This window comes from Drosophila teissieri, chromosome 3R (genome assembly GCF_016746235.2).
Source record: "Drosophila teissieri strain GT53w chromosome 3R, Prin_Dtei_1.1, whole genome shotgun sequence".
Lineage (NCBI taxonomy): Eukaryota > Metazoa > Arthropoda > Insecta > Diptera > Drosophilidae > Drosophila > Drosophila teissieri.
This window is the reverse complement of record NC_053032.1, coordinates 28571440-28599118: the sequence shown is the minus strand read 5'-3', so window position 1 is coordinate 28599118 and position 27679 is coordinate 28571440. Positions and strand designations below refer to the sequence as shown.

Below are 27679 nucleotides of genomic sequence, written 5' to 3'. Positions count from 1 at the left end.
TTTGAGGTGAGTCGCGCAGCTAATGACAGGTGAATAAACATACATTATTAATTACAAAAGTATATAATAAATTATTTTAATATACAATATAACATTACTCATAGCTAATTCTATATTATTTGATGATTCATCTCGATGTATATTTTAGCTTGATGTAACTTGCATCCGGCGCCCACCCCCACTTCATCGAATTCGCCCCTGCGCTCGGCTTATCTCGCAACCAGTTATTCTCTCTTTTCGCTCTCTCTCCGCGAATTTCGCACTCACTTTCAGCACAGCTGTACGGTTTTCGCATGGCGTTGGTCTCAGTTTCACATTGGCGGTCGTTGAGCGCGGAAGTGGCCAAGGAAGTGGTACAAAAGGGCACCTAGCCAGATTCGGAAAAGCATAAGAACGCGATTTTGGTTTTCGTTGAATGGCCGCTCTGTCTTTGTGTCCATGTATTTCTGTTTGACTGTGTGCGAGTGCGACTGTTTGTGTTTGTGTAAGAAGTTCGGCGGCAACGAAGACGTAAAATAGTGAAGCATAAAGGCATAATAAAGTGAAGAAAATACTCGCACATAAATCCATGTTAGTGTGTTTGCACTAGCCCTTCTACCTCTGTTTTTGCTACCTGCCAATTTGTTAACTTTATTGTTGTTACCGCTTGCGTGCTGTGAATCAAAGTAACAACAACCGCCACAACAACAACATGCGACAACACGAATAAATGTAAGTGTGTAAGTGGCCATGGAGCGATTTAATAACAGTGCACCGCCAGGAATAGCAACTAAAATCAGTTTTCAAACGCGCCACGAATGAGTTTAAAATCGATTGCAGCTCGCAAAAATTGGTCAACATCACAGCAAAGTAAATTCAACTCAAATCCACACAAAGCCCTTTCGTTATATAGGGTATATACCGTAGATATGCTATATGTATCGTATCCCGTGACTCATCCGATTTGGTTTTGCAATTGCAATCTCTACGCAAATTACTCGGGTGACCAAAGAAAACTATTAATATATCAATAAGCTGCGGTGCAGATAACACAATTGCCAAGCGGAAAAATCATAAATCATAGCGGGAATATTTAATAATTTATTGCTCTAACAATTAGGCCCACAGAAAGTAACTTATGATTATACACAAATAATTCAATTAGATTGTGCTGCTCGAAATTATAATTATTATCAAGCCGTACCCTTGGAAAAAAAAGCGATAAGCAAAATTGTGAATGAAAACGTAAATATAAACAAGAGTATATTTTAATAAATCCAGAGCTCCATTATTATTAAAAATAACTATATTTTCAATGTGAAACCATGAAGCATTATTTTTGTTTCGTAACATTCAAGTACCTACTTCCACTACTTTCTACTGTCTGTCAGCCAAATTTTGCCATTTCTTCCCACTCACAGCGTCTGCAATGCCAAGAATTTTAATAAAATGCAATGAGCACTCGGTTGAGAATAATTTAAATTTAGCCACGCGCCTTTCTGGCCCACTGACAACTCTCGAAAGTCGGCAGCCAAGTGTTCATCGAAAAAGTCATTAACCTCGGTGATTTGGATTCGAATGTTGTCGTCACTGTAGAATCAGTGTAACAAATATTGAATGTTATGCTAATGGCAAAGATAATGGTGGCCAGTCCGTAAACATGACCGATATATTTGACTTTATAGGTCAACGATGTTGACGCTGAAATTCAAAACTGCAAATATTGCAGCACTCTTATTAAAACCCAGAGAAGAGGTCAGTTCTGGTGAAGCCAGCGCATCGAAAGTTTGCTCAATAAACAATTGTCTGCGACAAAGGAATCAGCAAAATGGCACTGGATTCTTTATCACTTTGAGCGCCACTTTGGGTTGATAAATATCCGAGAAGGGTTCGGCCTGGGCAGTACCCTGTACTGAAGGGGAAGGGTAAACCTCTGAGCACAACGATTTGAAAGCAATACAAATGGGAACAATAAATAATGAGCCGCCTTTGTTGCTTTTGGCATCAGTAAATTATTTACTGCGATCAGTTTTTACAGCTGCGGTCAAAATATTAGCTAAAATACGCATAAAAACATGAAAATCTCAGAAGCTATGAAATATATTCGCGTTACAATACTCTAACAAAAAGGGTCGACTCTTTGTTTATTTAACCTAAATAACTATTTATTTGCCCGCTTCTGTTTACTTGCTTACTTCGTTTATACTCGTATATATACGATAAATTAGCTTATTTGGTTTATACCTACTACATATCCAGTTGAAAGTCTCGTTCCTATCGCATTTCTCTTTGTTTGCCCAGACATTTGCTATTTCAGCAACAAGTGATCACAAGGGAGTGATAAATCAACAGACTTTAAAAATCCTATTTAAAATATTATAAAATAAACCCTTAAAAACGATGAGCTACCTTGACTATCTAATCAAACCCGAACTAGTAGTTAGCAAACCACGTCACTTTATTGTTTTTTTGAAGGCTTACACTCAGTAGAGAAATAAATCAAACTAAACACGAGCATACACAGAGAAGAATATGTCATTTGTTTTATATTTATTTCAATTATTATGATCTAAAGTTTATTATGATTGCTCATCAATGCAGACATGAATATTGCAATCACATCTTTCTATGAAACTATTTTTGAATTTTGAATTACCTTTGAATTTTCAGTAAATACTAATACTAAATTACTATGATTTTTGTATTATTGCCCAGCATACCTAAAGCGATCACCTCTAGAGTAAACAGACCGATTCATGATGTCATGTTCGCCCCACCAGAAAGGCCGGGATCACATGGCACATGGTCGGGTTGGTCTTGGTAATATAATTTGAGCTCGGAGCCGAGTTCGTGGTGTGATTTTAGATCATTAGCTTACCGGTTCGCAGAAATTCTCGCATTTTTCAGTCTCTCTTTTAGGTCGGCAACTCATTACTTTATATATTATATATGGAGAAAAACAAACTCAATGAGCTCATCTTGGTTTCATTACATAATGTACTTTCCCTGCTATTTCCCGAAAATTCAATACTTATGGCATCTAAACGGCATTCGATGTGTAGTTCTGAGTTTGTTTGCTTGCTTAATTGGTATCTAATCGTTGGAAGCTGACCCCCACAGACACCTCTCGAAGTCAAATGGAGACCGCCCAAACACTCAAGCGCTGACTTTGACATCGCCCACACGCAAAGTTGAGTGTATTTTAGCTGAGCGCGTTTTCAGATACATTCATATACACAAAAGTATCTGAACATGCATCGGGGTTTTTGTGGCATCGTCTGTATAAGTGGCGGCAATTAATATAATCAGCTTGAAGCTGTTGCATTTCTGTTAAATGTTAAATGCATTTCAATTGTTTTCCGTGCCGCGAGTTTCCTTCATCGGTTTCGTCGCATGTCTAATTGTGAAAAAATATCGATTTTAGAATTTCAAATTGCATTACCGGTACAGGTTGTCTCCGATTCCCGGTACTGCCATGAGTAATTGCTCTGTAATTACATAACTCCGAGCTCTATAAAATATTCTGTTCTTTCTGATATCATTTCAGTTGAAGAGAGGAACTTTCATTTTCGACAAACAACAATGTGCGAGACGCGATAAGACAGCCGAAAGGAAGAACAACAATCTCAGCTATAAAAGAGCACTGCAAACAAACTAAATTGGAGGTGGAATTAAAATAGGAGAGAACAATGACAATTACGTACACAGGTGAAGTGGCCACTTGTCGCGGCTTTGGCTGTTTTCTCAAATTGCTGCTCAGGTGAGTGAAGTTTAGGTCTTAGGTGTACTTCACCCAATATCATCTATATGCTAGGCCAGTAATGTGCGAAATTGTTAGCTGGTTTGCTAATTATAGACCATTGACATACTTCGGAGAATTGCTTGGGATAATCAGCAGAGCAACACAAGTGCTGCACTTGTTGCAAATTATATAACTTTCCACTTTCCTTCATATGGCAAACTGCAATTGCCACCACAGTCTGAACCCCCAGCTCATCATATATGTATATGTATATTGTGTGTAATCTAGAACCGTGTAGTCATAACTCTGACATCTGTCACGGCTTGTTGTCTGAATTATAATTTAATAATGTGGGGGTAGAGTTCTATCCCTACGCACTTCCCCCCTACATTTATTGCTGATATGGATTGTAATCTATGGGGCTGCCACCTAAATAGTTGATGATCTAATAAAGCTGCTGTTTATAACGCCCAGTAATGGTCAATGGATATCTCCCTTCATGATTCACTGGCCCTGCCATAGAACGCTTGTTTTAAAAATTCCCAAAAATAACCATATAATATTGTTATTGCCTCCAGAAAAGTACCTTTTCTTGGCTATAAGATATCGTTTGATTGTCCACAATATCACGCTTTATTCGCCTGATAAGCTTTATAAATATCGTCTGCACGTCATGTCAAGTCGAGCGCACATTTCTGCAAACAATGTTTATATTTCGAGGGCTACAAGTATATTTTATGACGTTTCGTGTGTCAACAACAAGTGGCCAAAATAATCGGCCCATATCAGCAGGTTAGATCCGCCATGACATATCATCCTCAGACACAGTGCCGCTGGTCAAATATGCAATGCCAGATTCGAGTATCAAGTGGGGATTCTGGAACGAATCCGTAGCAGAAATTATTATTATGGCCTGATAAGGGTCGGTATATGCTGATTAGTTGACGTGTTCGCTCTATTTTTATAGGCTGATGTGGAAGAATCGCAGTAATAATAGTAATTGGAAATTTAAAGGTTCAATACGCATTTCCCCCCTTTTCAGATGGCGAGGAAGCATTTACAAACTGGTTTGGCTAGATCTTCTCGCCTTCTTGACCATCTACTATGCGATCAACATGGTGTATCGCTTTGGCCTCAACCCTGGACAAAAAGAGTGAGTACTACTACAATAGGAAATCAAGGGAGAAGTGGTATCTACCTAAAATAATATTATAATTTAAATATTAGTTTTGGAGTTACTCAAATTCTATTTAAAAATGGTTTTAAATATATAAAAATAGCTATAGACAACTTCATGTTAATACAACTAGCTGATGCTAAATATCACACACTATATATGTGTGCAGTTATACTTCTCCTCTGATCTTGTCCTATTCTTAAGTATTTTACTAATAGTGCCCTTTCTTTCAGAACCTTTGAGGCCATTGTTCAGTACTGTGATAGCTACAGAGAACTCATCCCCCTGTCCTTCGTCCTGGGTTTCTATGTATCGATTGTGATGACCCGTTGGTGGAACCAGTACACCTCCATTCCCTGGCCAGATCCCATTGCCGTCTTTGTCAGCTCGAATGTCCACGGCCAGGATGAGCGGGGACGCATGATGAGGCGAACCATTATGCGATATGTGTGCCTTTGCTTGACGATGGTCCTGGCGAATGTTTCGCCGAGGGTGAAGAAGCGTTTCCCCGGCCTCAATAATCTGGTGGAAGCGGGTCTGCTCAATGACAATGAAAAGACCATCATCGAGACCATGAACAAGGCCTTTCCCAGACCTTCGAAGCATTGGCTGCCCATCGTTTGGGCTGCCAGTATCATAACTAGGGCCAGAAAGGAAGGTCGCATTCGTGATGATTTTGCGGTGAAGACCATCATCGATGAGCTGAACAAGTTTCGTGGTCAGTGTGGACTCCTTATCAGCTACGATACCATCAGTGTACCCCTGGTGTACACCCAAGTGGTGACCCTGGCGGTATATTCGTACTTCCTTACCTGCTGCATGGGTCAGCAGTGGACAGATGGCAAGGTGGTGGGCAATACCACATACCTGAACAAGGTGGATCTGTACTTTCCAGTATTCACAACGCTGCAGTTCTTCTTCTACATGGGTTGGCTCAAGGTGGCCGAGTCGCTGATCAATCCATTTGGCGAGGACGATGACGATTTCGAGGTACACTTAAAAACACATTTATCAGTTCTGTGAAGATTGCAATAAAATGTATACTTTAGGTCAACTGGATGGTAGATCGCAATCTGCAGGTGTCATATCTGATCGTCGACGAGATGCACCACGACCATCCGGAGCTGCTGAAGGATCAGTACTGGGACGAGGTGTTCCCCAACGAGCTGCCCTACACAATAGCTGCCGAGAGATTCCGGGAGAATCATCCAGAGCCGTCCACTGCCAAGATCGAGGTGCCCAAGAATGCGGCCATGCCATCGACAATGTCGTCCGTTCGCATCGATGAAATGGTTGGTAATGCTAATGGTGATCCCGCCGCCGCTGCGGACGCGAAAATCCCGATCCCGGTTACGGGTCAAGCTCAAGTTCCGGGTGCGGACTCCGGCGTCCAAACCGTTACTTATGATTTTCCCAAGGGCTCGCCAGATGAGGAGGTTAGAATCAAAACGTTGGCTGCATTCCATAGCGTTACGAAGCATTGGCACCAGACACTCAATCGGTTAACAAAATTCATCATCCCCTCGTCCTGCGATCTGATCCAAGTCGAAACTAAATCCAAATCCAATACCAAATCAAAATTTTAAATTTCTAACCTCTTTTTCTTGTTCAACACGAAGAAACATTGCTTTTGTGGGATCACAACTCGCTCATTGGCATTCTGAATTACAGCGGTGCTTGGTATATATTCAATATAATCTAGATGTACAGAATGTGTATTAAAATTAGGAGCAGGCACAGTAATGTTCAATTGTTCATTTCAGTAATATTTATTTATATTTTGAACTATCATATCGAAGGTCCTTAATAACACTTTAACATTACAACTTTTGTACTCACATTGTAATTTAAATCGATTGTATCCTAACACATTTTATATAATTTTTACTTTCTTACGTTTCCAGTCTATCATTACTTAGTTTATACCCAAATACTTATATTACTGTGCCTATCTCCAGTCTAACCATAAATTAAGAATGGTGTTTGTGTCTCTCTATGCTTTAAGAATGTGAATACTAACTTTTGATTCTAATTGTCTAAAGGATCTGTCCACAGCCTAAGCCTTTAACTGCACTTCGCACTGCACGACTTTCAATTGCTTGCTGCTGCACTGACTGTTGAGCACTAAATGGTTTCGAGTAATCCGGGCACAGCGGAACTAAAACAAGCACAATCTATCTACTGACTCCCATCTAAATATATGTCTAACGTGATGATTTGTTTTGCCAAAACTAGGCTGATGATGCCAGTGGCATACACTTCTCAGCTGGAAATGGTAAAATGCGCCTGGACTCCTCGCCTTCGCTGGTCAGCGTTTCGGGAACGCTATCCCGGGTGAACACGGTGGCCTCGGCCCTCAAGCGTTTCCTCAGTCGCGACGATAGCAGACCGGGATCGGCCACGCCCAGTCAGGATCAGCCCTACAAGTTCCCGGCCAGCGCCAGTTCGGCGAGTTTATCGGGTGCAGTTATAGGATCGGCTACGTCGGCCGGAAAACCAGCTGGCAGTCTTAGGATTACGCAGCAGGTGATCGAGGAGGTGGACGAACAGGCCACCATAACATCCATGCGAGCCAGTGAACCGCGTCCCAATGTCATGGACATATTCGCACAAACGTCGTCGGGAGCTGGAACCTCTGGACCGCTGCAGCCACCACCGGCGCACTCGGAACCGGTGGACATCCCATCACGTCCGCCCTCATACAATCGTGCCCAGTCCCAGTACGAGCCCACTCTATATCCACCTGGCGGAGTGGATGCCCTGCTCAGTACTTCGGCTCCTGCGGGTGGCAGCCCTCTGCTCCTGTCCAATGCAGCCACTGCACCCAGTTCCCCAGTGGGCGAGAGCTCCAAGTCCCTGTACGATCCTCAAAAGGCCGCCAGCCGCGAGACAGGTGAGTCACTCATCTCATTTGCCATCCCAAATCAGCGGATGTGTTAGAGCGCCCAACCGCTTCTTAAACTCATTTTTAACATTTGTGTATCTTCATTTTCAACAAATTCGGGAACTTTTAAAGAGAGGCCCGATGCACCGCAGGTTTTCAGGTGGTTCGTCACGCCCGGTAAAGTTCACATCCATTGGCAGTATTAACTTGTTCGAATATTTTAGCTTGCTCTTCTACGTAATCGTTGCTGGTTTACCCCTTTTACAATATTATGTTTCTTGAATTGTAATTGGCAACCGATTTGCTCTTTTTTTATTAATTATTTGTAATGGAAAACTGACCGAAACACTTTAAAGTATTGTTGTGTACTCTTAAATATTTTTAATATATTTTAATAACAATAATTAAACTATTACTAATTACTACCCAGTAAATTAAATCATTAATGCTAATAGCCTTTTTGTTTGATGGTAACCTTTTTCTTTTTCCTTTTTTATTTTATTCAGTTCATTGTTCAAGCTAACAAATTTACAAAGAACAACCTTCCTAAAACACGAATCTTTTTCTATCTTTGTGTAAAATTTCTTATTTAGTTTTATTTAGTTTTCAAACAATTGGCATCAGTTTTTTGAAATCAATGCCCACTTGTTGACTACCTACCCCAGCTTGGCCCTTCAAATGAAATAATTTGCGCTATGTTCGATCGCAGAAAAGGTAGCCATGAGCCCGTAACTTCAACTTCATATTGGTACCCGCCTAGCATTAGTCCTAGCCATTTCGTAGACGTTGCACGTTGCGTATAATCCCAATAATTCTATTGTACTTTACTGACACTTACCATCTATGTTTCCAGTGGAGAACATGGACCTGAGGTCCTCCACGGATCTCCTGGGCCATCCGGCTGCGCAGCCCGAGGACGAGGGCGATGACTTCGACAAGCTGAAGGCGGAACGCGAGAAGGAGAAACTGATGCGCCAGCAGAAGAATCTGGCCAGAACCATTAGCACCGCTCCGGGAATGGAAGCCACGGCTGTGCCGATGGTGCCAATGGTCCCAGTGAATGTGGCAGTGCAACAGGCACAGCTGCAACCAGTGGCATCCAGTGCCGATCTTCTGGCCGCAGGAGATCAATTCTCCAATTCGACGATGAAGTCGGAGGACGCCATCAACGGCAGTTGAAGGACACCTAGTATTTTGTTTCGTACACTTACCTAGTTTAAGTCTAGTGCATTATTTAATTCACCTAAGCTGCTATGCTAAATTATCTATACTATATACTATATACTAGACGTATATGCCGCTGACATTGGACGTACGCAAAGTAATGGACAGTTTAAGAATGCTCATAAAGTCTAAAACGAGCTCGAGTGATGATGGACCTAATTAACGCAGTTAATAACACAAATACTAATATCTAAGTAGTAGAAAGTTTTTGAATTTTACAAATATAAGTTATTTTGTAAATTAATCACGGTTTGCTTTTATTCTTTTAAATGGGCAGGTTTTTGTACGGTGCGGGGTGCGTGGTTTTGTGCGGGGTGCGAGGTTTTGTGCGGGGTGCGGGGTAGATCAAGGTACATCTAAATTTAAAATGTAAAATGCATGGTGCGGGGTGCGGGGTTTTGTGCGCGGTTTTGTGCAGGGTTTTGTGCAGGGTTTTGTGCGTGGTAGATGAAGGTACATCTAAATGTAAAATGTAAAATGCATGGTGCGTGGTACGGGGTTTTGTGCGGGGTGCGGGGTCTGGGTAGATCAAGGTACATCTAACTAAAATTAATCAAAATCAAGTTGGGAATTATTTGTAAAGTGAAATGTAAAAAGTAAAATGTAGAATGTAAAATGCAGGCTGCGGGGTGCGGGGTCTGTGCTGCGGGGGCTGTGCGGGGGCTGTGCGGGGGCTGTGCGGGGGCTGTGCGGGGTCTGGGCTGCGGGGTCTGGGTAGATCAATATACATCTAACTAAAATTAAACCAAATCAAGTTGGGAATTATTTGTAAAGTGAAATGTAAAAAGTGAAATGTAAAATGCGGGCTGCGGGGTGCGGGGTCTGGGCTGCGGGGGCTGTGCGGGGGCTGTGTGGAGGCTGTGCGGGGCTGTGCGGGGCTGTGCGGGGCTGTGCGGGGTCTGGGCTGTGCGGGGTCTGGGCTGCGGGGTGCGTGGTTTAGCCTGCGTGGTGCGGTGGTCTGTGCTGCGGGGTACGAGGTCTGGGTTTTTCTGTAGACCGATAGAAATTGTCAATACTTTTAAGAAAATGTGAAAATATCAAAGAAATGTTTAATCTCAACTTTCTAGCTTTTGTAGTTCCTGAGATCTCAGCACTCATACGGACATGGCCAGATCGACTCGTCTATTGATCCTGATCAAGAATATATATACCTTATATGGTCGGAAACGCTTCCTTCTGCCTGTTATATACTTTTCAACGAATCTAGTATACCCTATTACTCTACAAGTAACGGGTATACAAATTTTAATGATTAGAAATAGTTCATTTCTATTATTGTTCTGTAGTTCCGGAACCTGTGGTTCGTAAACTGTAATCAATGGAATAGTGCGCAGCCCTGTTTGCTTGCGTAGTTTCCAGCCCTGGTGTTTTTGCAAGCCAGGGCTGTTAATCAAAACAAAACGAAAGTATATTTTCGATGTTTTCTGATTATGTCGGTTATTATCGCAGAAACACAAGCCGCCAACAGAGATTCAACAATTTGGCACCAATGGTGTCGCCTGTGTTCCAAGGAGCATCCAACGAACCAAAATATATTCTTCAGGGAGGAGAAACAGAACTCCTGGACGAGCACAATGGCCATGACCATTGGCAAATACTTTTGGGTCGATGTAACTGCCATAAATTTCCATATTCCAAACAGAACACTAAGAGTATGACTTTCAGATCAAAAGGGAGGATGAGCTCAGCAATTTCCTATGTGCCGAATGCTTCACATTAATGGACTGTCTCATCGAGTTTTCCGAGAGGGTTCGCAAAGTGCAGATCCTTTTCAGCAAATTGCAGTCGTTAAAACCTGATCCGTTGATGGATTATGAGCGAATTCGAGAGGAGTGCGGTGTAGCCACCGATGGATGGAAGCATATAATGCTCGGCGCAGTGGAAGCAAATCTTCTCCAGAATGAGGAAGAATTAATCAGTGAGGAACAGCCAATAGTCTGCGAAACAGTAACATCCAGTAGAATGGAAGGTGAAATCCTAATGATGCCAAATTTGTTGGTGGCAGAACAATGTCTTCAGGAAAAACAAGAATTTCTCAAGGAGGAACATATTGTCGAGGAAATGCAAATTTCTGGAATAGAGGAGGAGGTGTTAGAAGAAGAGGTGGAAGACCTTGCGGAGGAAGAGGTTGAAACTGTAGAGGAAGATATTGAAACTGTGGAGGAAGAGATTGACACTGTGGGCGATGAGGTTGGAGCTGTGGAGGAAGAGGTGGAGCCCCATGACTCTTCAGATTGCTTAGTGGAAGTTCATCACATGACAGAGGAACGCTATATCGACGAGTCGCAGATTATAGAGGAAAGCCAAGTTTCAGATTTCAACATGGAAACATATGAAATAGTCCAACACGATCCGCAAAAAGAACCTGAAGAACCGAAAGACACCGCAGAGTCCATGGAATCAAACGAGGATACCCAGGAAGATATCTCCCCAGAGCATGTGACCGATGAGGAGGATGAAATACCCGAGGAACCGGCTATGTATAAGTGCAATATTTGCAAAAAGCCATATAAGAAACCTAAAGCCTACAAGCGACACATGGAAGAGGTTCACAACACTGTGGCCGAGGATCTGCCGCAGTTAGAGTGCAACCAGTGCAAACTACGCTTTCCAAGCGTCGCCCAGCTGCACTCCCACCACCGAACCCATGTCCGAGTCAAAGCAAAGACAGATAACTCGTGTCCGCACTGCGAAAAGCGCTTCACCACCCCGGGAACACTTAAGCGACATATAGAAGGCATCCATAACCAAATAAAGCCCTATGTCTGCGACCTCTGCGGCAAGAGCTTTAACTACATTACTGGGCTGAAGGACCACAAACTTGTGCACACAGATGAGTGTCCCTTCGAGTGTCCCGAGTGCAAGCGACGCTTTAAAAACAATGCGAGGTTAAAGGTTGGTTGTCATGCACTTTAACTCAGTGCAATTCGATTAACTGGTTACATATACTTTTTTCAGATCCATTTAGATACGCACAGTGCCGAGATCTACGAGTGCACCGTATGCGGTTTGAAGCTAAAAACCCGTCGCACATTCAACAAGCACAAACTGGTGCACTCAGATACACGGCAATTTAAGTGTGAAGTATGCGGTTCGTCGTTCAAGCGAAGCAAGACGCTAAAGGCACATCTCATCCTTCACACCGGCATCCGGCCGTACAAGTGCAACTTTTGCGGAAGAGACTTCGCCAACGGCTCCAATTGTCGATCGCACAAACGACAGGCGCATCCCAAGGAACTGGCCGAAGAGGAAGCTCGCGGAGTGACACGTTCCACTCTTCTTCCAATGCTGGACGAACTGACAAAGGCGTATGTGACAACATTGAAGTATAACTCTGTAGTTTATTAATTATTCTATTCCATTTTTAACCAGGTCCAAGCTTTTAAAAACACCCGCAGGACCTTCCAAAGTAAAGGGTAGCAGGCCAAAAGTTCCGCCCAAAAAGCAAGATAATGACAATGAATCTCCAACGAAAGACACCGATGGTGCCATCCTTTATGAGCTGGTTGAGGAGCTCGATTACTCTTAAGTATTTAAATAAACTTTAATTAGATACTCACTTAAAACGTGCGATTACAAGGGTCTCTTGGTTTATTCACATTGCTAGTTCAGGTTCTTAAAAGCTAGATTACAAATCGAGAGTTGAGTTTACAATTCTTAAATGCTTGATAGGCAGCAGAAATGAAGAAAAACACATTTAGCTTAGGCAAAACTAATTGAATACATAAATCACAGGGCAATCAACAAATTTCGAAAACCATATTCATAATAAATAACAAAGAATTTAACAACAAGCTAGTGGAACTGCCTAGGCTACCGTACCATATAGGCTTTGGAATGTACAGATCGATATTCAAGAAGCATAGAACTGTCTGTGGATGCTCCACTTGAAAGTGATTGGCGTTATATGTGGCCAACATTTCAAAATGCAGTAAATATCCGAGGACACACTTAAAACAGATCACATTTCGGGATGGACAAAATACGATTACGATTTTATAGCTATATGTTTGGTAGGAGTTGTCAATTTGTACGGTTGCAAAGAAGTATAAAAGGATTGGTGTAATCTAAGGACAAAATTATTTAATTTAACCATGCAGCATTTGAGCATTGTTTAAAACACTTTTACTTTATGAAATAACCAAAGACTATTTAAATGGCAAAGATTGTGCAAGTTCGATTCGAATTGTCCAAAGATTAAATACTCAGCTTAAATTCTTGCTTGGAAACCGACCAACTCAGTTTTGGGAGTACTACACTATCGACCTACTTTTAGACAAATTGAGCTTATATCATACAGCTAAAATGTACAAATTTCACTACATACATAAAGAGCAAGTAAATCTGCACCCTGCACCCTGATCAGCCTAACTAAATCCCCAGCGCAGGCCGAAAAGCAGGAGAACAGCGGTAATTATGGCCACGGAACGTGATTGCTTACTGCCCGCTCCACAGGCGAGGTTGTCGCGCGGGTACTTGTTGAGCGGATCGGGCTCCTCGCCCGGACGACACTGCTTGCCCTCAGCAGCAAATTGTGCTCCGCACAGCTCGTGGCACGGCGGGCACATGATCGCGCCCTTGTGCAGCCATCCATTGGCGGCGATTCGAATGGAAAGCTTCTGGCCGGGGAAGGAGCACTTGTAGCTATAGTTGCCCACCAGGATGTGCAGTCGGCCGTCGAAGCAATCGTACTTGTAGCATCCGCTGCCCCAATGCTGCCACTCACGCGTCTGGTGACAGGATCGCTCCTCCCACATGGACTCGCTGTGATCGAAGCACTTTGCTCCATCGCCATAGCTCTCCAAGGCGAAGTTCTTCTCAGGCTCTGCGAAGGGATATCAAAATAAGTTAACTACACATCCATGAAAGTAACAATAGTTTGGCAGTCTTACTGGGATTATTCTCTGTAAAGCGGCAATGAGATCCACGCACTATCACGTTCTTGCTGCGCCAGGTAAACTCCTGAATGTAGGGACAGTGATCGGCCAGCGAGACGGAACCGCCGTAGAACCCCTCTTCACCATCCTTCACATGATTTAGGCTGTCGAAGTTCTGGTAGCCTTTGGGCAGCTCAAACTCATGGCGGATGAGATTGCAAAGCGCCACAGAGTTGCGATCATCTGTGCACTCGGTTTGCAGAGGATCCTGCTTGACCTTCGAGCAGAAGGGATGTATGGAGCGACCCCTTTGCAAACGAAATAAAAGGTAATAAATAAGGGATCATCTACTTGGGCAAAGAATCGTATTACCTGGCATGGTTGTACTGTATCCAGTCCTTGCAACTACGCATGGCAAACGCACATCCCAGTCCCTTGCCCCAGGTCAGCGGCGTTGCCATGGAGTAGTTGGCCCGATACCAGCCGGAGTCCTCCATCAATGCAAGGGTGATGCGCGAGAAGACCGGCGACTGTGTGTGAGTGCCAGTCATGGCCTCATTCTCCAGGATGCGCTTTTCCCAGTGGGTCAGGGCGGTGCCTTCGCCGCCCTGATCCTCCAGCTCGGCGCCCTCCAGTTTATTGCAGTTAAAGTGGGCGCGCACCTCGGCAATTACGCGGGGCGTGACCATCATGTCCACTACCTTGTTAACATGGCCACCACGCACAGACCAGTTCTCTCGCACCACCTTGCGAATGGTCTCGTTGCTCCACTGATGGATCTGCAATCTGTAAATGGACTTTACGGATTAGACGGGCATCGATAACAAGGCATTCGGCTCACTTTTCATTCAGGTACGGCTTGCCAGTGTCTGATTTTCGCGGAGTTCGGGGTTTTCCCTCATCGTCCCGGAAGAAAGCGTACAAGCTCACGGAGAATCCCAGTGCATGCAGTATCTCGTGCTTAACGGTGGAGATCAGTGTCTGCAGTTCCTGCGGCTTGGTGCTGATGCTCTCCGGACAGAGATTCGCATGACCCGCAATTGGACGATCCAGAGCCGCTTCCTGTTGACAGTGGGCCGCATAGGCCACGGTTAGACCCTTGAAACAGCGCTGCGTCTGCCTGGCGGACACGTAGAACACAAAGTCCGCATTCTCGATTCCTTCGCCCGGCTGCGTATTACTATCGATTCTACAATTCTGACCGGTGGCATTGCACACCCGACACACCTGCAAAAATATAATTATAAATATAATGTGCAGGTGTAAAAAATGTGGTAATAAATTGTATTTTTAGCCAAGACATTAAAATAAATCTTTTCTGCCTTTGCGAAAAAGAGGGTTAAATGCAGAAGGCACGCTAATTATTTGTAAAATGCTGTTACAAGCATAATGGCTGTTTAGGTAATGCCATATTTTATTGAAATGTTTACAACCTGACAACAAAAATGTACATAATTTAACAAAGGACGTTTGGTAAGCTACCAACTATTTAGGTATTTTAGTGACCTGAACCACCAACTATTTAGGTATTTTAGTGACCCATGTTCAAAGCTGCAATTGCGCTTGGAGTGTTGCCTAAACCAGTTTTCAATTTTACCAGTTTAAATTTGGTTAAGCTGCGTTTACTTCAACCCAAGGTCATTCTTTAAAAGAAGGCGTTTCGAGCTGAGCAGGGTGTGGCTTATTTTCCACTAGAATTTGCTTGAACTGCACTTGAGTGGAGGTAACTTAGATAAGATTGCGTGGATTACTTACATCCAAGTGCGCATCGGGCACCTGAACCTCGCCGCACATCGTCGTCGCCTTGCAATGGTCGATGCAGTGGGTGTGTCCGTTTTTCACATACACCTGTGTGCTGTCGCATTTCCTAAAACGCAATCCGTACAATTAATATTTCATACAGTTTGCGGGTTTCTTGAGAGTGGCCACGTACCTATTGAGACGGATGACGCCCTTGGTCTCTCGCACCATCAGGGCCTGTTCCCAGAACTGCACGGCTTCCGGGAGCACGGTGTCCTGGAGGGGATTAAAGCAAGGTATTCAGTATTCAGTATGCAGGGTGGCAGGTCGTAGCCAAGGTAAACCAGAAATGTCAACTCACATTTATCAAATTAAATTTCTCCTCTTCCAGCCTGGCAGCAGGAGGCAAGTGGAAGCATGAAAGCATGAAAGCAAGTTAGCATGAAACAACAAGAAAATAGTTTTGTTTATCAAATTCTGGCGAATAAAGGGGTTAAACAATGGCGTGGGTGTCGTTTCCTAGTTGCTGTAGGGATTCTGTGAAATCTGAAAAGCCAATTTGCCCTTCTGGACATACAGACAAAAGCCCTGACAACCAATTTATGTGATGCCTTTGTTATCGCCATTACGTCTTATTACTGAACTTAGGGCTAAGAACATTTCCATCTTACAAAGGGCATTACAGCTTTCACAACAAGTTGATGATGATAGATTGCTGCCTATTCAAAAATAGTTGTAAATTGACCGGCACTTTCTGAGGAATAAGTAATCAATCCAATCAGAAGCGCTACCATTTGTGGCCAAAGCCGGATAATCGGATTAAAAAATGGCAGTTTTATTAAGCTTGAAATCGTATCGAGCTTCAATTGAGCTTGAAATCAATTAGTAATAGTAAATTCCTCAACGAAAGCACTTTTACACGAAGGTCGTCGCCTATTCACTGACAACTTTTTGATACTTACACTCATGCCGGCTAATTGTGTACCTGTTAGCACCTGTTTGAGTCACTTATTCACGACTAAATTATTCATTGAATCGAGAGCGAGACCCAAAATTAAAGCCGAGTCGAGTTAAGTCTCCGCTTTCCTGTTGACCTTGTCCGCTGCCAATATACGCCAATCGATCGTTCAGATCGAAGCGGGCTAACTGTCAGCCAATCTGGCCAGCTAAAGTGGCCAACGGCCAGTGGCTAGTGACCATGTGGATGGAGCAATCGATGGCCAACCTTAGGAGACACCTCGGCCCACTGCGTGGATTCGGACAAATTGCGCACACACATGGTCAACCGATTTGGGCCTGAACTTAAACAGCATAGTAGCAGTCATGTTGCCCAACTCGCAGCGGCGGTAACGGTGCATGGCCAAAGCAAAACGGTCCGGAAAGTGAGTTATTTACTCGCTTTTGCGCGGCTTTATGTTAACTTGACATTCGGCCAAGTCAAATTGTAAACTGTTTTTTTACTGTCTGCTTGGCTGGCTGCCATTAAAGTGCAATTAAAGTCAATTTTCAGAGCTGGAGCGCAGACTTACACTGTGGAAAACTCGATTCTTAGCGGGGTGAAACTATCTATATTAGTGTAAAAGAAATCCTAGAAGTTTATATGAAATTCTAACTTATATCAATACTTCTGAAGGCATTTTGTATTTTCCCTATACATATCAAGGTGTTTTTCTGTTGTTTGTCGAGCTTTTTTCTTACTTTAAATTTAAGTAAATTTAAGTAATTTTGCAGAGTGTACTCACCTGTAGACGGATTCGTCGTAGACGAGCAGAATTCGCAGTGGCTGCTCGGCGGCCACGCTGCGTCGGCGGACGCTATGCCTCGCTGGCTCTCCGGCGGAGTCATCTTCGCCATCAGCCAGTTGGATGCGCACGCCATGGACGACCTATAAAACATAAAAAAATTAAAAAATTAAACAAAATGTGGATGGATGATGAGAGCGATAGTGGCGGATAGTAGTAGTAGTAGAAAGGGAGAGCAGACTGCGAGCAGTTGAGATGAAATCAAGAAATCAAGAAATCAGTCAGCGGAGCTTAAACGAAAGCGAAATTTCGTTGTTAACTATTAAATGACGACATGTAGTCAGACAAAGGCCACACAAAAAGGCAGTTCGGCGGCGGTAATTGGTCTGCACAAATTGCAGGGAAATTAATTTTAAATTGCCCCGCCAAAATGTCGAACGATTGGCACATCGAAATGTCAATGATTTGTGGGGCTGCGGCTGATTATATTATATTGTTTTGGTTATTTCGTTTTCGCCTTTATCTGGCCATTGTTTCTGTTGCCATTATTATGGCAGTCGCATTGTGCAATCTGTGCCAATTATTAGGAATAAATTAGATGTCTTCGTTGAATATGCATGGCGGCCCCTTGATCCACAGATAATCGCCTGCCAGACAGACAAAGCACTTGACACTCATCATCAGCATGAATTGTCGCCGACATTTCGTCTCGGAGTTTCGCCTGAGTGCCGCTAAAAATATGCTCATCAAATATGTGACATGCATTACTTATGTATGTGCGGCTGTCTTTCCGTCCGGAAAGCGGTCTTGAAAGCCCTTCTAAGCCCTGAAGCAGTCTCTGGGTGGAGTGCGGATTCGGAAAGTAAAAGTATCTTTTCTTTCATCGTAGAGTGCCTGCCTCATAAATGAAAAGCCCGGCGGAGTAAAAGCCATTTGCATTGACACTGGCAATTGAAAATGACACTCAATAAGGCTAATTTGCACACAAGAAATGTAGATGGAGCAGCACATGTCCCCCAGCGTGGGAAGTGATTTCCTAGGTGTTCTCAGTGCCCAAGTGCGGTTTGTAACCGCCGATAAATGGCAAAGTTAGACACCTGCGCGAACACGAACGCGAATGCGAAGAAAAAACATTCCTATTTACCCAACTATCCAAGAACAACAATAGTTGTGAGGCAATCGCGATCTGACAAAAGAGTTTGGCATTGAAATGAGCTGAGCAAACAGTGCTAACAGTGGTGTGGTTACCATGAAGTGCTCGGGGATTGGGATTGGACCAGTCCCTGTGATTTATCTCGCAGCCATCAAAGCCATCGGCGCACTAATGACTGCAGATCAGCCGCCAACGTGACAATACATACTCGTATCTGCCTGTCATTGTTTCCTTAATTCTTCAATCATCATTGTTTACAAATAGAAGTAATTACAAACCTATCCACCTTACTCAGTTAATGATTTTGTACAGCCAAAAATTTGGCATTACACTTTGAATATTTTACGTAAATAAAGCGATTTACTAATATTGGTATAATAATAAAATCAACCCCCATCAGGCCACGCCCTGCGAAAGTCATGTGCTGAGATAAGTAAAGTAACCATAAACCATCACAGAGATATATCTCCAGAGCTGGCAATAAACGTGACAAAGACACTCGAAAAAACCACCAGTATGATGTACGATCCTCACACTGATCGTGCTCCCCAGCTGGGGAGCATTATCCCCCCAAAAAGATGCCAAGTTGCTGCGGTGGAGTGCATTGAAAAAGCATTTGAAAAACCGCACAAATTACAAATCATCTGCGAAACGTTTGGCAGGTGAAAGACGATGACGCACAATACCATTTGGACGGGCAGCTCGATGAGTTTGGTGTCATTAATGGGGATTGGAATCAAACAGCGGGATTCCGAGCTATAGCAGTGTCAATATCTCAACGGCATTAATGCAACCCAACCGCTAACAGTTCAGTGACAGCAAAAATGGACACAATGTTTTTCGAACTTAAATTTATAAGGGTAAACCATTAGCGGCAGAAAAAAATTCGATTTAAATTGAATTTTAATTAGTTAACAAAACATTATTACCTACACAAACAAGCTCCGTAATGAAGATTTAATAAGGAAAAAGTGTTAATGCTCTGAAACACCATCCATTTCATTGATGATATACGTCATTATTATTTTTTAACAATACGTTTAAAAAACAATTTCCTCATCATTTGTAGAAACATCAATTAAAATTGTACTTATCGTTTATTGCATTGCCAAATCGAGTGCTTACTGTACATTCCTGACATATAGTTAAAAGATCAAATCAGACGAGTGTCATCAGTGGTAATTACAAATAAATTAACAAACTGACTTATTACTATTTCGTATAACAAAACTGACAGCTTTTAGTATTAGATAGTAACATGTTGAGAGCAAAAGTTGTATATTTCTGTATATTTTATTTAAATAACTTCGGTTTAACACCTGTTAGTGAGTTACACACATTTCAGGAGCTTAGAACTAAAATATAGTTATCTTCAAGGTGCATGGGTCATATAAGTTCAATTCCCTCAATTGCAAAGTTCATTCTCCGGAACTGGGAATATTAAAGCTGTGCGAAATTAAGGCGGTTGATCGCAAGCACAACCTGATCAACATTGAAGCCTTTTTAAATCAAACCTTATCAGAGGTAATACCGATATTAGATAACATGTTCGCATAACCGAAGCTAATTTTTCTGAAGATCGAGATCCATTTCAAAATGGTTAAACGCGAGAGTGGCGGCTGGCATCCCTTTTTGTACGACATACGCGTGGACGTTTGCCAATTCTTTAGGACTCCCAGGAGGTTCTTCATTTCCAATCTAATATACTCGTTTATAAAGCCATTCACAAATGTAAACCACACCTGTCCGTACTTGGTAAGCAAATCATTGAAGGTATTTAACAATTGTAAAAGCATCAAAAATATTAAAAAAATATCCACAGGCTGGCACAGTGATGCGTCTTTGGCATTGGTCTCCCGATGAAGATGCTGTTTTGGCCAAATTCCCCGTCGACCATGGCCAATATGGCCTACAAACAACGTGGTTCATTAAAAAACAGGTGGCATTGAAAGTAAATGGATCTGTACTATTTTTTAGGTGACTAAATGTCGACTTCGAGTTTCAGAATCCTGACAAAAGATTATTTAAATAAACTGAAAGTAATCCCTAATATGATGATATGATATTACCATATTTTTCGCCACACTTTCCAACCACAGGGGCTTATTCAATCGGTGATAAGACGTAATGCCCAACCCGCTTGCATACTGACACACATTTGAGTGGCAAACAAATTTTTGTATTCGGTTTGTGGGCCACATTCGAGCGTGTCCAGCTTTTGGCCATGCGACTCACGTTTAAGGCAGAAATGGTAACAATTCAAACAGAAAATAGAAATACAAAGAAAAGCAAAGAGAAATGCGTTCGTTTTGGCCACAGTTGGCTGCGCATGCGCCCGCCTGATTACCTCCCGTATTTACTTTTAAAGCCAAACAAATAAGAGGCGGCTAAAAGAGCCGTCATAAATGGCCAACTGCAAGCCACGCACGTTCGCTTTCGACGATCCGAGGATGGGGGGCTTTTGGTGGAGACTGGTGGAGATTGGGATTACGAAGCGCCAACGCGGTTTGTCCAGTTGCGCATGCTAATTTGGGCGCGGGAATCGATCATCGATGGTGGTTGGGTAATTATTTACGTCTGTCTCTGGCTCGGAGGCAGTGGCTCCGACTGCCAATCGGCAACCGATCCGTAACTGACCACATTTCTGCCTCTTCATCTCACCCATTTGCACTCTCTTCCGCACAACAGTGTTGCAGAGAAAGAAAATGGTTTTCGGACTAGGAAAAACCTTTGCAAATTTCTAGTGTTTGCTAGTACAAGATGCGCAATTATTTGCACAAGCTTATGAACTCCTTTTGTTGATATAACGAAAGATTTATCTGAATAAATGAATAAAACAACGTGTGTAGACAAATTTATTCAGGGATTATAAATATTCATGGTGTTATTGAATCGAAGCAGCAATAAAATTACCATAAATGCCGTAATGTGTTGATACTAACTAATATAATCAGCTTTGTTCCCGTTCCTAATAACCTAATTTAAAGATTGCAAGTCTGGGATCAGACGATATATGTATTTATGTGCCACTAATAATCACTAATATGAAGTCTGAACACCATTTTCACAGTTAAATACCAATTGAGAAAGAAAATCATTTCACTTTCCTGCGCCCATTTTCGCCGAGTGTAGTTTCCCGCCGACTGTCACCTGCGTTCAACGCTCGCTCAAGTTCGGCAGATCAATCGAAATCGCGCCTTTCAGTCAGTCGAGCGTTTCTGTGTGTGGGCTTTCACTTTCGTTTGTGAGCAGCACTCTCACTCTTGGATTCTCCGGAGCAGTTAAGCTCCGCTCTGCTTTGCTTTGCTTACCAATTTGTGCTTTTTCCCCGTTTTTAATATCTTTTGAGCCGGGTTTTGCCGATGGCCAATTTGCATGCTGTTAGCTCTTTGCCTGACTCATCTGTTCGCCGGGTTTTTGATTATTATTATTTTTACTCAATTCGCTCGTTACCTCACAGTTTGACCGCAAAAAGAAATAAGCTGTGTGTTACTTAATTGAAACTATAGAAACTGTAGCTAATCTGAGGCACTTTAGCACCAGCAGCTATTCAGATCAGCAGCTATTCAAGTGGCACAATTTACGCCGCAACTCAAACAAATTGGGATGATAGGGCGGGCAGTCAATTGAATAATTGCATTAACTGGCACTGAAAAGTTCCATGAAAGCGCTGCTTGCTTTCGAAATAAATATCAAGTGCTAAAATTCCAACAACTGAATGTGTGTGTATCAGTGCATTTTATGCATTATTTCAATTTGTATTGAAATGAAATGCTAAAATCCCAGCAAATAAAAGCTTGTAAATTCATTCAGATTACTAACTTTTTTGCATACTCTGCTGCAAGGCAATAAATTAAAAATTGAGATCATCTCTTGATTACTTAAATTCCTTGTCACTTCATGCAAGGTTAAATAAACCACCGACTTCCCAAAATAAACTTCATAAACCAATGATGAAACTCATGTTTGCTTGGTGAAAGGAAAACAATACTGCAATGCATCAAATTAAATGTTGCAGAAAATTGATATATGTATGTCTCTAATTATATTAACTCATTAAAAATAAATGCAAGAGTAAATTTGTTTTCTATAAATACTACGGCACACTTGTAAAATTCACAGAATTTATCCATTGTGCGAATTTAATCCCCTATCGATTGAAACACTTTAACAGCCCTTTCCTTGATTAAATTAAATTCACGCCCTGATTTCAGGCACCGAATTTGCCCTGCTGAAATCAGAATGACAATGCCTAATTAGTTTGTGATTCAACTAAGGACACGTTCTCCGTTGAAATCGAGAAACAGCACGTTGGATTGCACAATTGCAGAGTGATTGGAACCGAAAGTTCACGCAAATTTACTCGCACATACATATGCCATCTCTATGCAATTTGGCCCAAAATGCTGGGACTTAAAGTGGGCTTATGGAAGGACCCTGACCCAAGTGGTTTCACTCCACGCACAAGAATCTCTTCCTGCTGAAGTCACTTGTTTGTTCGCCGGCAGATGGCGGTGTTGTGTTTCAAAACAGTTTCGTTTAAAGGCCCTGAGGCGCGCGTCATCGCCATGAACATTCATCAGCCAGTTGGCCAACTGCGTTTGGCTTTAGATAAACGTGTTTTTCCTCCAGTCTCCATGAGTTCGAGATTTTTACTAGCCCGTCGTCCATTTGCCATTGCTATGGCAACTATGCTGCTAATATAAACTTCTGCTCGCAGCGTTTTAATTAAATTGGAAAAAAATGGAAGGCAAGTGCAACTACTGACATTATGATATAGTCTGTTTTTTACTTTCTATACATCACTTTTACAACTTGCCGAAATAACACACAGGCATGTAGCTTTATTAACTTTTCACAAATTCGAGAAATGCAAGCGTGCATTAAAACGAAACATGAGCATTAAACTCAAGTTTTTAATGTTCCGCAACGAAAAATGTGAATAATTTTAGGGGTTTTAGGTTTTAGGGGGAATTTTGTAGCTAGCTCATTAGTAGAAATACCAAATGGATGTTCACTACTTTAAACAAATTTCAACGCTGTTGCATTATCTTCAAAAGGTACAAGGCACTTTATATTGGCAGGCAATGCAAATTTCTAGCTGATTCAGTTTCCCATTTTTATGCATTTTTTCAGTTGAAGGTAATCCCTCCACTTGCTGCAACTGCAGCTGAACGTTTCCTAATTGGCCAATTTTACTTGCCAGTCGAAGAATAGCTTTCTGTTTTCCGGAAAGACCAGAATCCGTAAACGATTTTCTTTTCTATTTTGCAACTTTCCATCGGGAAGGACGCTTCAAACTTTTCGTGAATAACTTCATCTCGTTGCTGTCCGGATCGTTTTGCTGCATCGTAACTTGCTTGTTTAAAGTTTGCTTTCGTCAAGTTGATAAATATTTAATCGTGATGTTTGGGGCTGAAGTGCAGAAGTATCCATAGATAGACTGCTATCCACTTAGTATGTAAATGGAAATACATACACGCTGATGCTTGCAACACACATTGTCGATATGAATGCATTTGCATTCGTGTTTATAGTTACCTAGAGTCTTTTATGAATATAGAATCATGTATTACTTTGTCATATCAAAACAGCAAAGTTCAATGCTGTTTTTTGTCAATATAGAAACACTACGACTTTCGTTGAGCGAAAAAATCACTTTCCTCAATGATTTTGTGAAGTAACGTGGTATGTCAAAGGCAGTAGAAAAGGTTTCGATACTATAAAGTGATCAGGATCTCCAGCGGAGGCGATCTGATCATGTCCGTATGTCTCTCTGTCTGTCCGTATGAATTAAAAGGTTGATATTAATAAGGCCGTTTTTAAAGAAGAAAGATTTTTCTGTTTGCATCCGCCCACTTATGTATGTATGTATATCCCGATACATATTTTCTTAGAAAAATGTTAGCAACCATGGAAAAAGGCCTTTGGTTGAGTTTTAATTTTAATCCAGCTCGTAATCCGAAAAAAGCTTTTATCCTGAATGGAGATTCCCTGCAGCTCAGTTTGGTAAGCCAAAGTCTTACGGACGTTAAGTGTGCACATTGGCTACGCTCTTATCGGCTTAGAAGGTCAGTACAGTGCGCGACATTGATGACAGGCGGGCACGCACACTGGCAACGTGACAAATCATTCAATTTGGCGAATTTTATACATTGCTGCAGTTGCTCTCGTTGTTTTCCGTTGACAGCCGCGTTCTTCAACTTATATAAGACTAATTAGAAGAGAGTGCTTCGGTTTCAACTGGACCGGTATTTAATTGGATGACTGTTCCACACGCATACATATGTATACGTACTTATCTGGTCGTTCGCCCGCTGTTATATACATGTCTGTATCCTCTTGACAGGACAATGTTCAGTGGCCAGACAGCAGGACATTCCGTGGGCAGAGAGACACATAAACTGGACGACTGTTTTTTGCACTTACAGCAGTTTAAGTTACAGATAATTCAATTAATTACACGCTGGGCGACCTCGACAGCATCGTTAGCCATCAACAGACTACAGACAGTCGCTGAATTAATTCATTTCCCTGCCATTCCAGTTCACTTTTACTGGCTCGAAACCAAAGTAGTTACTCGCTAATTAAAACGTTTGCGGTCGCACAGATTTTCAATATATGTATGTACATATGATTTTTACTGGTGGGAAATGTGCTTTATTAAAAGTATTTTACCCGAATGAAAAGTTCTGTGTCCAGAAGTGGGTTTGAGAATATGTAAACTGCCAGACATTGCAAAAAGTATCTGTAGTAAATGTATCTTGTTGTATCAGATTCTTTTCCTGCCAATCTATGTATATTTGGTATTAATTTTGTTCTTCAAAACTGCATATTTGGAAAGTTAAAAAACACCTGTGCACTTCCTAGAACATTTTAAACTCGATTGTGTTTGCAGCGAAACTGCAGTTGCACTTGGCGGCAAATTGCAACCATGCAGGACAGACTGTACCGCACTCGATACAGTAATCATGTAAATTCCCCTTTTTGCGCAATTGAAGGCGACCTTTATTTATGGCGACGCGCCAATTAAATCGCCGTTGATTGGAAAGCAGTAATGTGCAAGCGAAATACATCCAAAGACACAAAAACAAAAGGCCGGCGGTCTTTAAATCCAGAGCAACAAGTTGGCGGACAGACTCTGACATTAAACCCTAACTAGAGCACTGGATGTGGATGTGTGGAAGTGGATATGGATGTGGTGCAGGTGGAGGCGGTTTGGTAACCACGATGGTGGGTTACACGTTGTGAGCCACCAGTTAATATGCAGCACCACCTGACTGACTGACTGAGTGACTGACTAAACCACATTGCATTGACTGAATACTGTATCTCGAATGCGCATATTATTAACCAGCGGAATTAGTCAATAAGCTGTGGTTGCCACCACCATCGCTGGATGTTGATTGTTTCAGTTTCTGGCACTGTTTCTATGGCATGAGAATTATGAGAATGGCAATTTCAGGGCTCCCCTTAAATCGGCACTAATTAGGTCTTTTCCATGCCAGAGCCCAATCAATTATGAATTTTCCGCGAATTCAGTATGCAGCAATTAGGAAATTGCTCTAATGAGCACAAAGGATAATATGCCTAAATACCAGAAAAAGAAGAAGCAAATCCAGAAACAAACAAGAAATTCGAGCATCGAAGTTGTTATTCACTGGTAATTTTCTAAATACTTTTGGCATGAACCGATACACTAGAATTTCAATATGACTCATTTTGTAATCTATCTGAAACTTAAACCAGGAAAATCGCAGCGAGTTGCCATACTTCCCTTTTTTTTGAAATATTAAACATATTTTTGTAGTTGGGGTTGTAAGCATTTGGCGCACGTGTGCGGGTGAATACTTAAAGACTCCGTGTTCCCAAAATAGCCCTTTCCCGGATATTATTTGTTTTATTTGCGCAGAGGGGCGGAGAAAAAGAAGAAGGCCAATTCAACAATTCAAGCCAATACAATCCAATCCCAATCCAAATCCAATCCCTTCATTCGCAACTCACCTCGTGGGCCTTTGGATGCTGGTGCTGGCAGTTGTGAGCGTTGGCCGAAAGGAGGAGCCAAAAGCAGATGCCGAGGGCTGCCAGGAATTTGGCCATGTTACTGAGGGGGCGGGGCGGGGGCGTTTTGGCCATGGTGTTTTACTTTGGGGTGGAATATCGTTGTGGATATTATAGAGTTTTCAGCATTGTAGTGTTCATCCTTTTACACTCCCAGGAATAATATGATTTTTATTTAATTATCTCCTGATTTTCGAACACGCATATCTGCGCTGAAAGTTCTTTGTTTATTTTCCGCTTTGTTTGCTTATGTTTGCTGGTTTTTCGCCGTTTGCTTTGTGAATTAACTCGCGAAAACCGGCTCGATTCGAATCCCTTTCCTCTCACTCGCACACATAAACAACTTGCACACACACACACAAACGTACACACACACAGAGACACTCAATTATTGGGGCCTTTGGACTACTTTTTGTTTTTGTTTTCGGGTGGGTGTGTCCGCTAATATCAGCCCACGCCAAAAAAAAGTATGCAAGTAAAGCAAACTACAAGCTGCAGTTAGCCGCAAAAGCAGGAACACACTGGGCACTTAAATGTCAAATTCTCATGAACTGTCCGTGCAGCGAGTGCATTCTGTAGGACTCACTGCCAGTCCCGACACAGTGGCCACTCAATAAGCGCATTTGCCGAGCCTTTTCATTCAGCAAAACCATAAAAACACTCGCGCGAAATGAGGGGCGCTTGGGTACCGGCGGGGGTGGTTGACACGAACAACAAACACAGAGACGCGAGCCAAATTGTCCGACAGCGACGTTTACGTTCGCCACCCGATTTTGTTTTGAATCGAGTCTCTATATACGCCGATGGGTGACCAGATGCATTGTGGCCAATTTGCTTGTTTTTCAAGTGCTGCTTCAGCGGCTGGTCCCACTAAAAAGTTAACAGAAATGTTAATGTGGATCAGTGTCTGTGTTGGCTAACGTGCAAGTCTATCTAACAGGACTACAAAACAAGTTTAAAAAAAAACAGTAACGCTAATAAGAAATTAATATATACTTTTAAAAGGATCCGCTCCCTGATTATTATGAAAAATCTGAGTTAATTTAAATACGTTGACTAGGAAAATGTTAATTTGAATGACCTTTAATTTGCCGCCTTAC

At 42.2% G+C, this 27679-nt stretch overlaps 4 protein-coding genes across 9 annotated transcripts; 3 read left to right on the top strand and 1 right to left on the bottom strand.

The window, feature by feature from the left end:
* The first annotated feature begins 323 nt into the window (after positions 1-323).
* Positions 324-9250, top strand: LOC122618745 (bestrophin-2). Of its 6 annotated transcripts, none has more exons than XM_043795264.1 (8): positions 324-711; positions 3527-3739; positions 4764-4874; positions 5132-5888; positions 5948-6190; positions 7134-7791; positions 7915-7959; positions 8636-9250. In XM_043795264.1, exons 2-8 carry the CDS (start codon positions 3669-3671, stop codon positions 8959-8961), a joined length of 2211 nt encoding a protein of 736 aa, XP_043651199.1. In that variant the 5' UTR covers positions 324-711; positions 3527-3668; the 3' UTR covers positions 8962-9250. The 6 variants fall into 6 exon arrangements, with proteins under 6 accessions (XP_043651199.1, XP_043651197.1, XP_043651200.1 ...); XM_043795262.1 differs by having other exon boundaries at positions 5948-6334; XM_043795265.1 differs by lacking the exon at positions 7915-7959.
* Positions 9251-10375: 1125 nt separating this feature from the next.
* LOC122620285 (zinc finger protein 184) lies at positions 10376-12555 on the top strand. Its single transcript, XM_043797669.1, has 4 exons — positions 10376-10616; positions 10672-11901; positions 11965-12314; positions 12379-12555. The coding sequence occupies exons 1-4, from the start codon at positions 10437-10439 to the stop codon at positions 12533-12535; spliced, it is 1917 nt and encodes a 638-aa protein (XP_043653604.1). The 5' UTR covers positions 10376-10436; the 3' UTR covers positions 12536-12555.
* Positions 12556-12583: 28 nt separating this feature from the next.
* On the bottom strand, positions 12584-27371 carry LOC122620284 (leishmanolysin-like peptidase). The gene is made up of 9 exons (XM_043797668.1): positions 26523-27371; positions 17366-17508; positions 15985-16015; positions 15817-15899; positions 15639-15750; positions 14725-15110; positions 14256-14669; positions 13899-14191; positions 12584-13831 (listed from the first exon to the last, which is right to left on the bottom strand). Exons 1-9 carry the CDS (start codon positions 26652-26654, stop codon positions 13374-13376), a joined length of 2052 nt encoding a protein of 683 aa, XP_043653603.1. The 5' UTR covers positions 26655-27371; the 3' UTR covers positions 12584-13373.
* Positions 19333-20499, top strand: LOC122620286. The gene is made up of 4 exons (XM_043797670.1): positions 19333-19378; positions 19896-20042; positions 20097-20273; positions 20341-20499. Exons 1-4 carry the CDS (start codon positions 19343-19345, stop codon positions 20497-20499), a joined length of 519 nt encoding a protein of 172 aa, XP_043653605.1. The 5' UTR covers positions 19333-19342.
* Positions 27372-27679: the final 308 nt, after the last annotated feature.

Bases quoted from the DNA above. Each gene is read 5' to 3' on its own strand.
- LOC122618745 (XM_043795262.1), top strand. From the start codon at position 3,669: ATGACAATTACGTACACAGGTGAAGTGGCCACTTGTCGCGGCTTTGGC. The intron at 3,740-4,763 runs GTGAGTGAAGTT...CCCCCTTTTCAG, and splicing joins TTTCTCAAATTGCTGCTCAG to ATGGCGAGGAAGCATTTACA. The intron at 5,889-5,947 runs GTACACTTAAAA...TGTATACTTTAG, and splicing joins AGGACGATGACGATTTCGAG to GTCAACTGGATGGTAGATCG.
- LOC122620285 (XM_043797669.1), top strand. From the start codon at position 10,437: ATGTCGGTTATTATCGCAGAAACACAAGCCGCCAACAGAGATTCAACA. The intron at 10,617-10,671 runs GTAACTGCCATA...TATGACTTTCAG, and splicing joins GCAAATACTTTTGGGTCGAT to ATCAAAAGGGAGGATGAGCT. The intron at 11,902-11,964 runs GTTGGTTGTCAT...TACTTTTTTCAG, and splicing joins AAAACAATGCGAGGTTAAAG to ATCCATTTAGATACGCACAG.
- LOC122620286 (XM_043797670.1), top strand. From the start codon at position 19,343: ATGGACACAATGTTTTTCGAACTTAAATTTATAAGG. The intron at 19,379-19,895 runs GTAAACCATTAG...GTTATCTTCAAG, and splicing joins TCGAACTTAAATTTATAAGG to GTGCATGGGTCATATAAGTT. The intron at 20,043-20,096 runs GTAATACCGATA...ATTTTTCTGAAG, and splicing joins TAAATCAAACCTTATCAGAG to ATCGAGATCCATTTCAAAAT.
- LOC122620284 (XM_043797668.1), bottom strand. From the start codon at position 26,654: ATGGCCAAAACGCCCCCGCCCCGCCCCCTCAGTAACATGGCCAAATTC. The intron at 15,900-15,984 runs GTGAGTTGACAT...AATCCCCTCCAG, and splicing joins AGAAATTTAATTTGATAAAT to GACACCGTGCTCCCGGAAGC. The intron at 15,111-15,638 runs GTAAGTAATCCA...ATATTTTTGCAG, and splicing joins TGCCCGATGCGCACTTGGAT to GTGTGTCGGGTGTGCAATGC.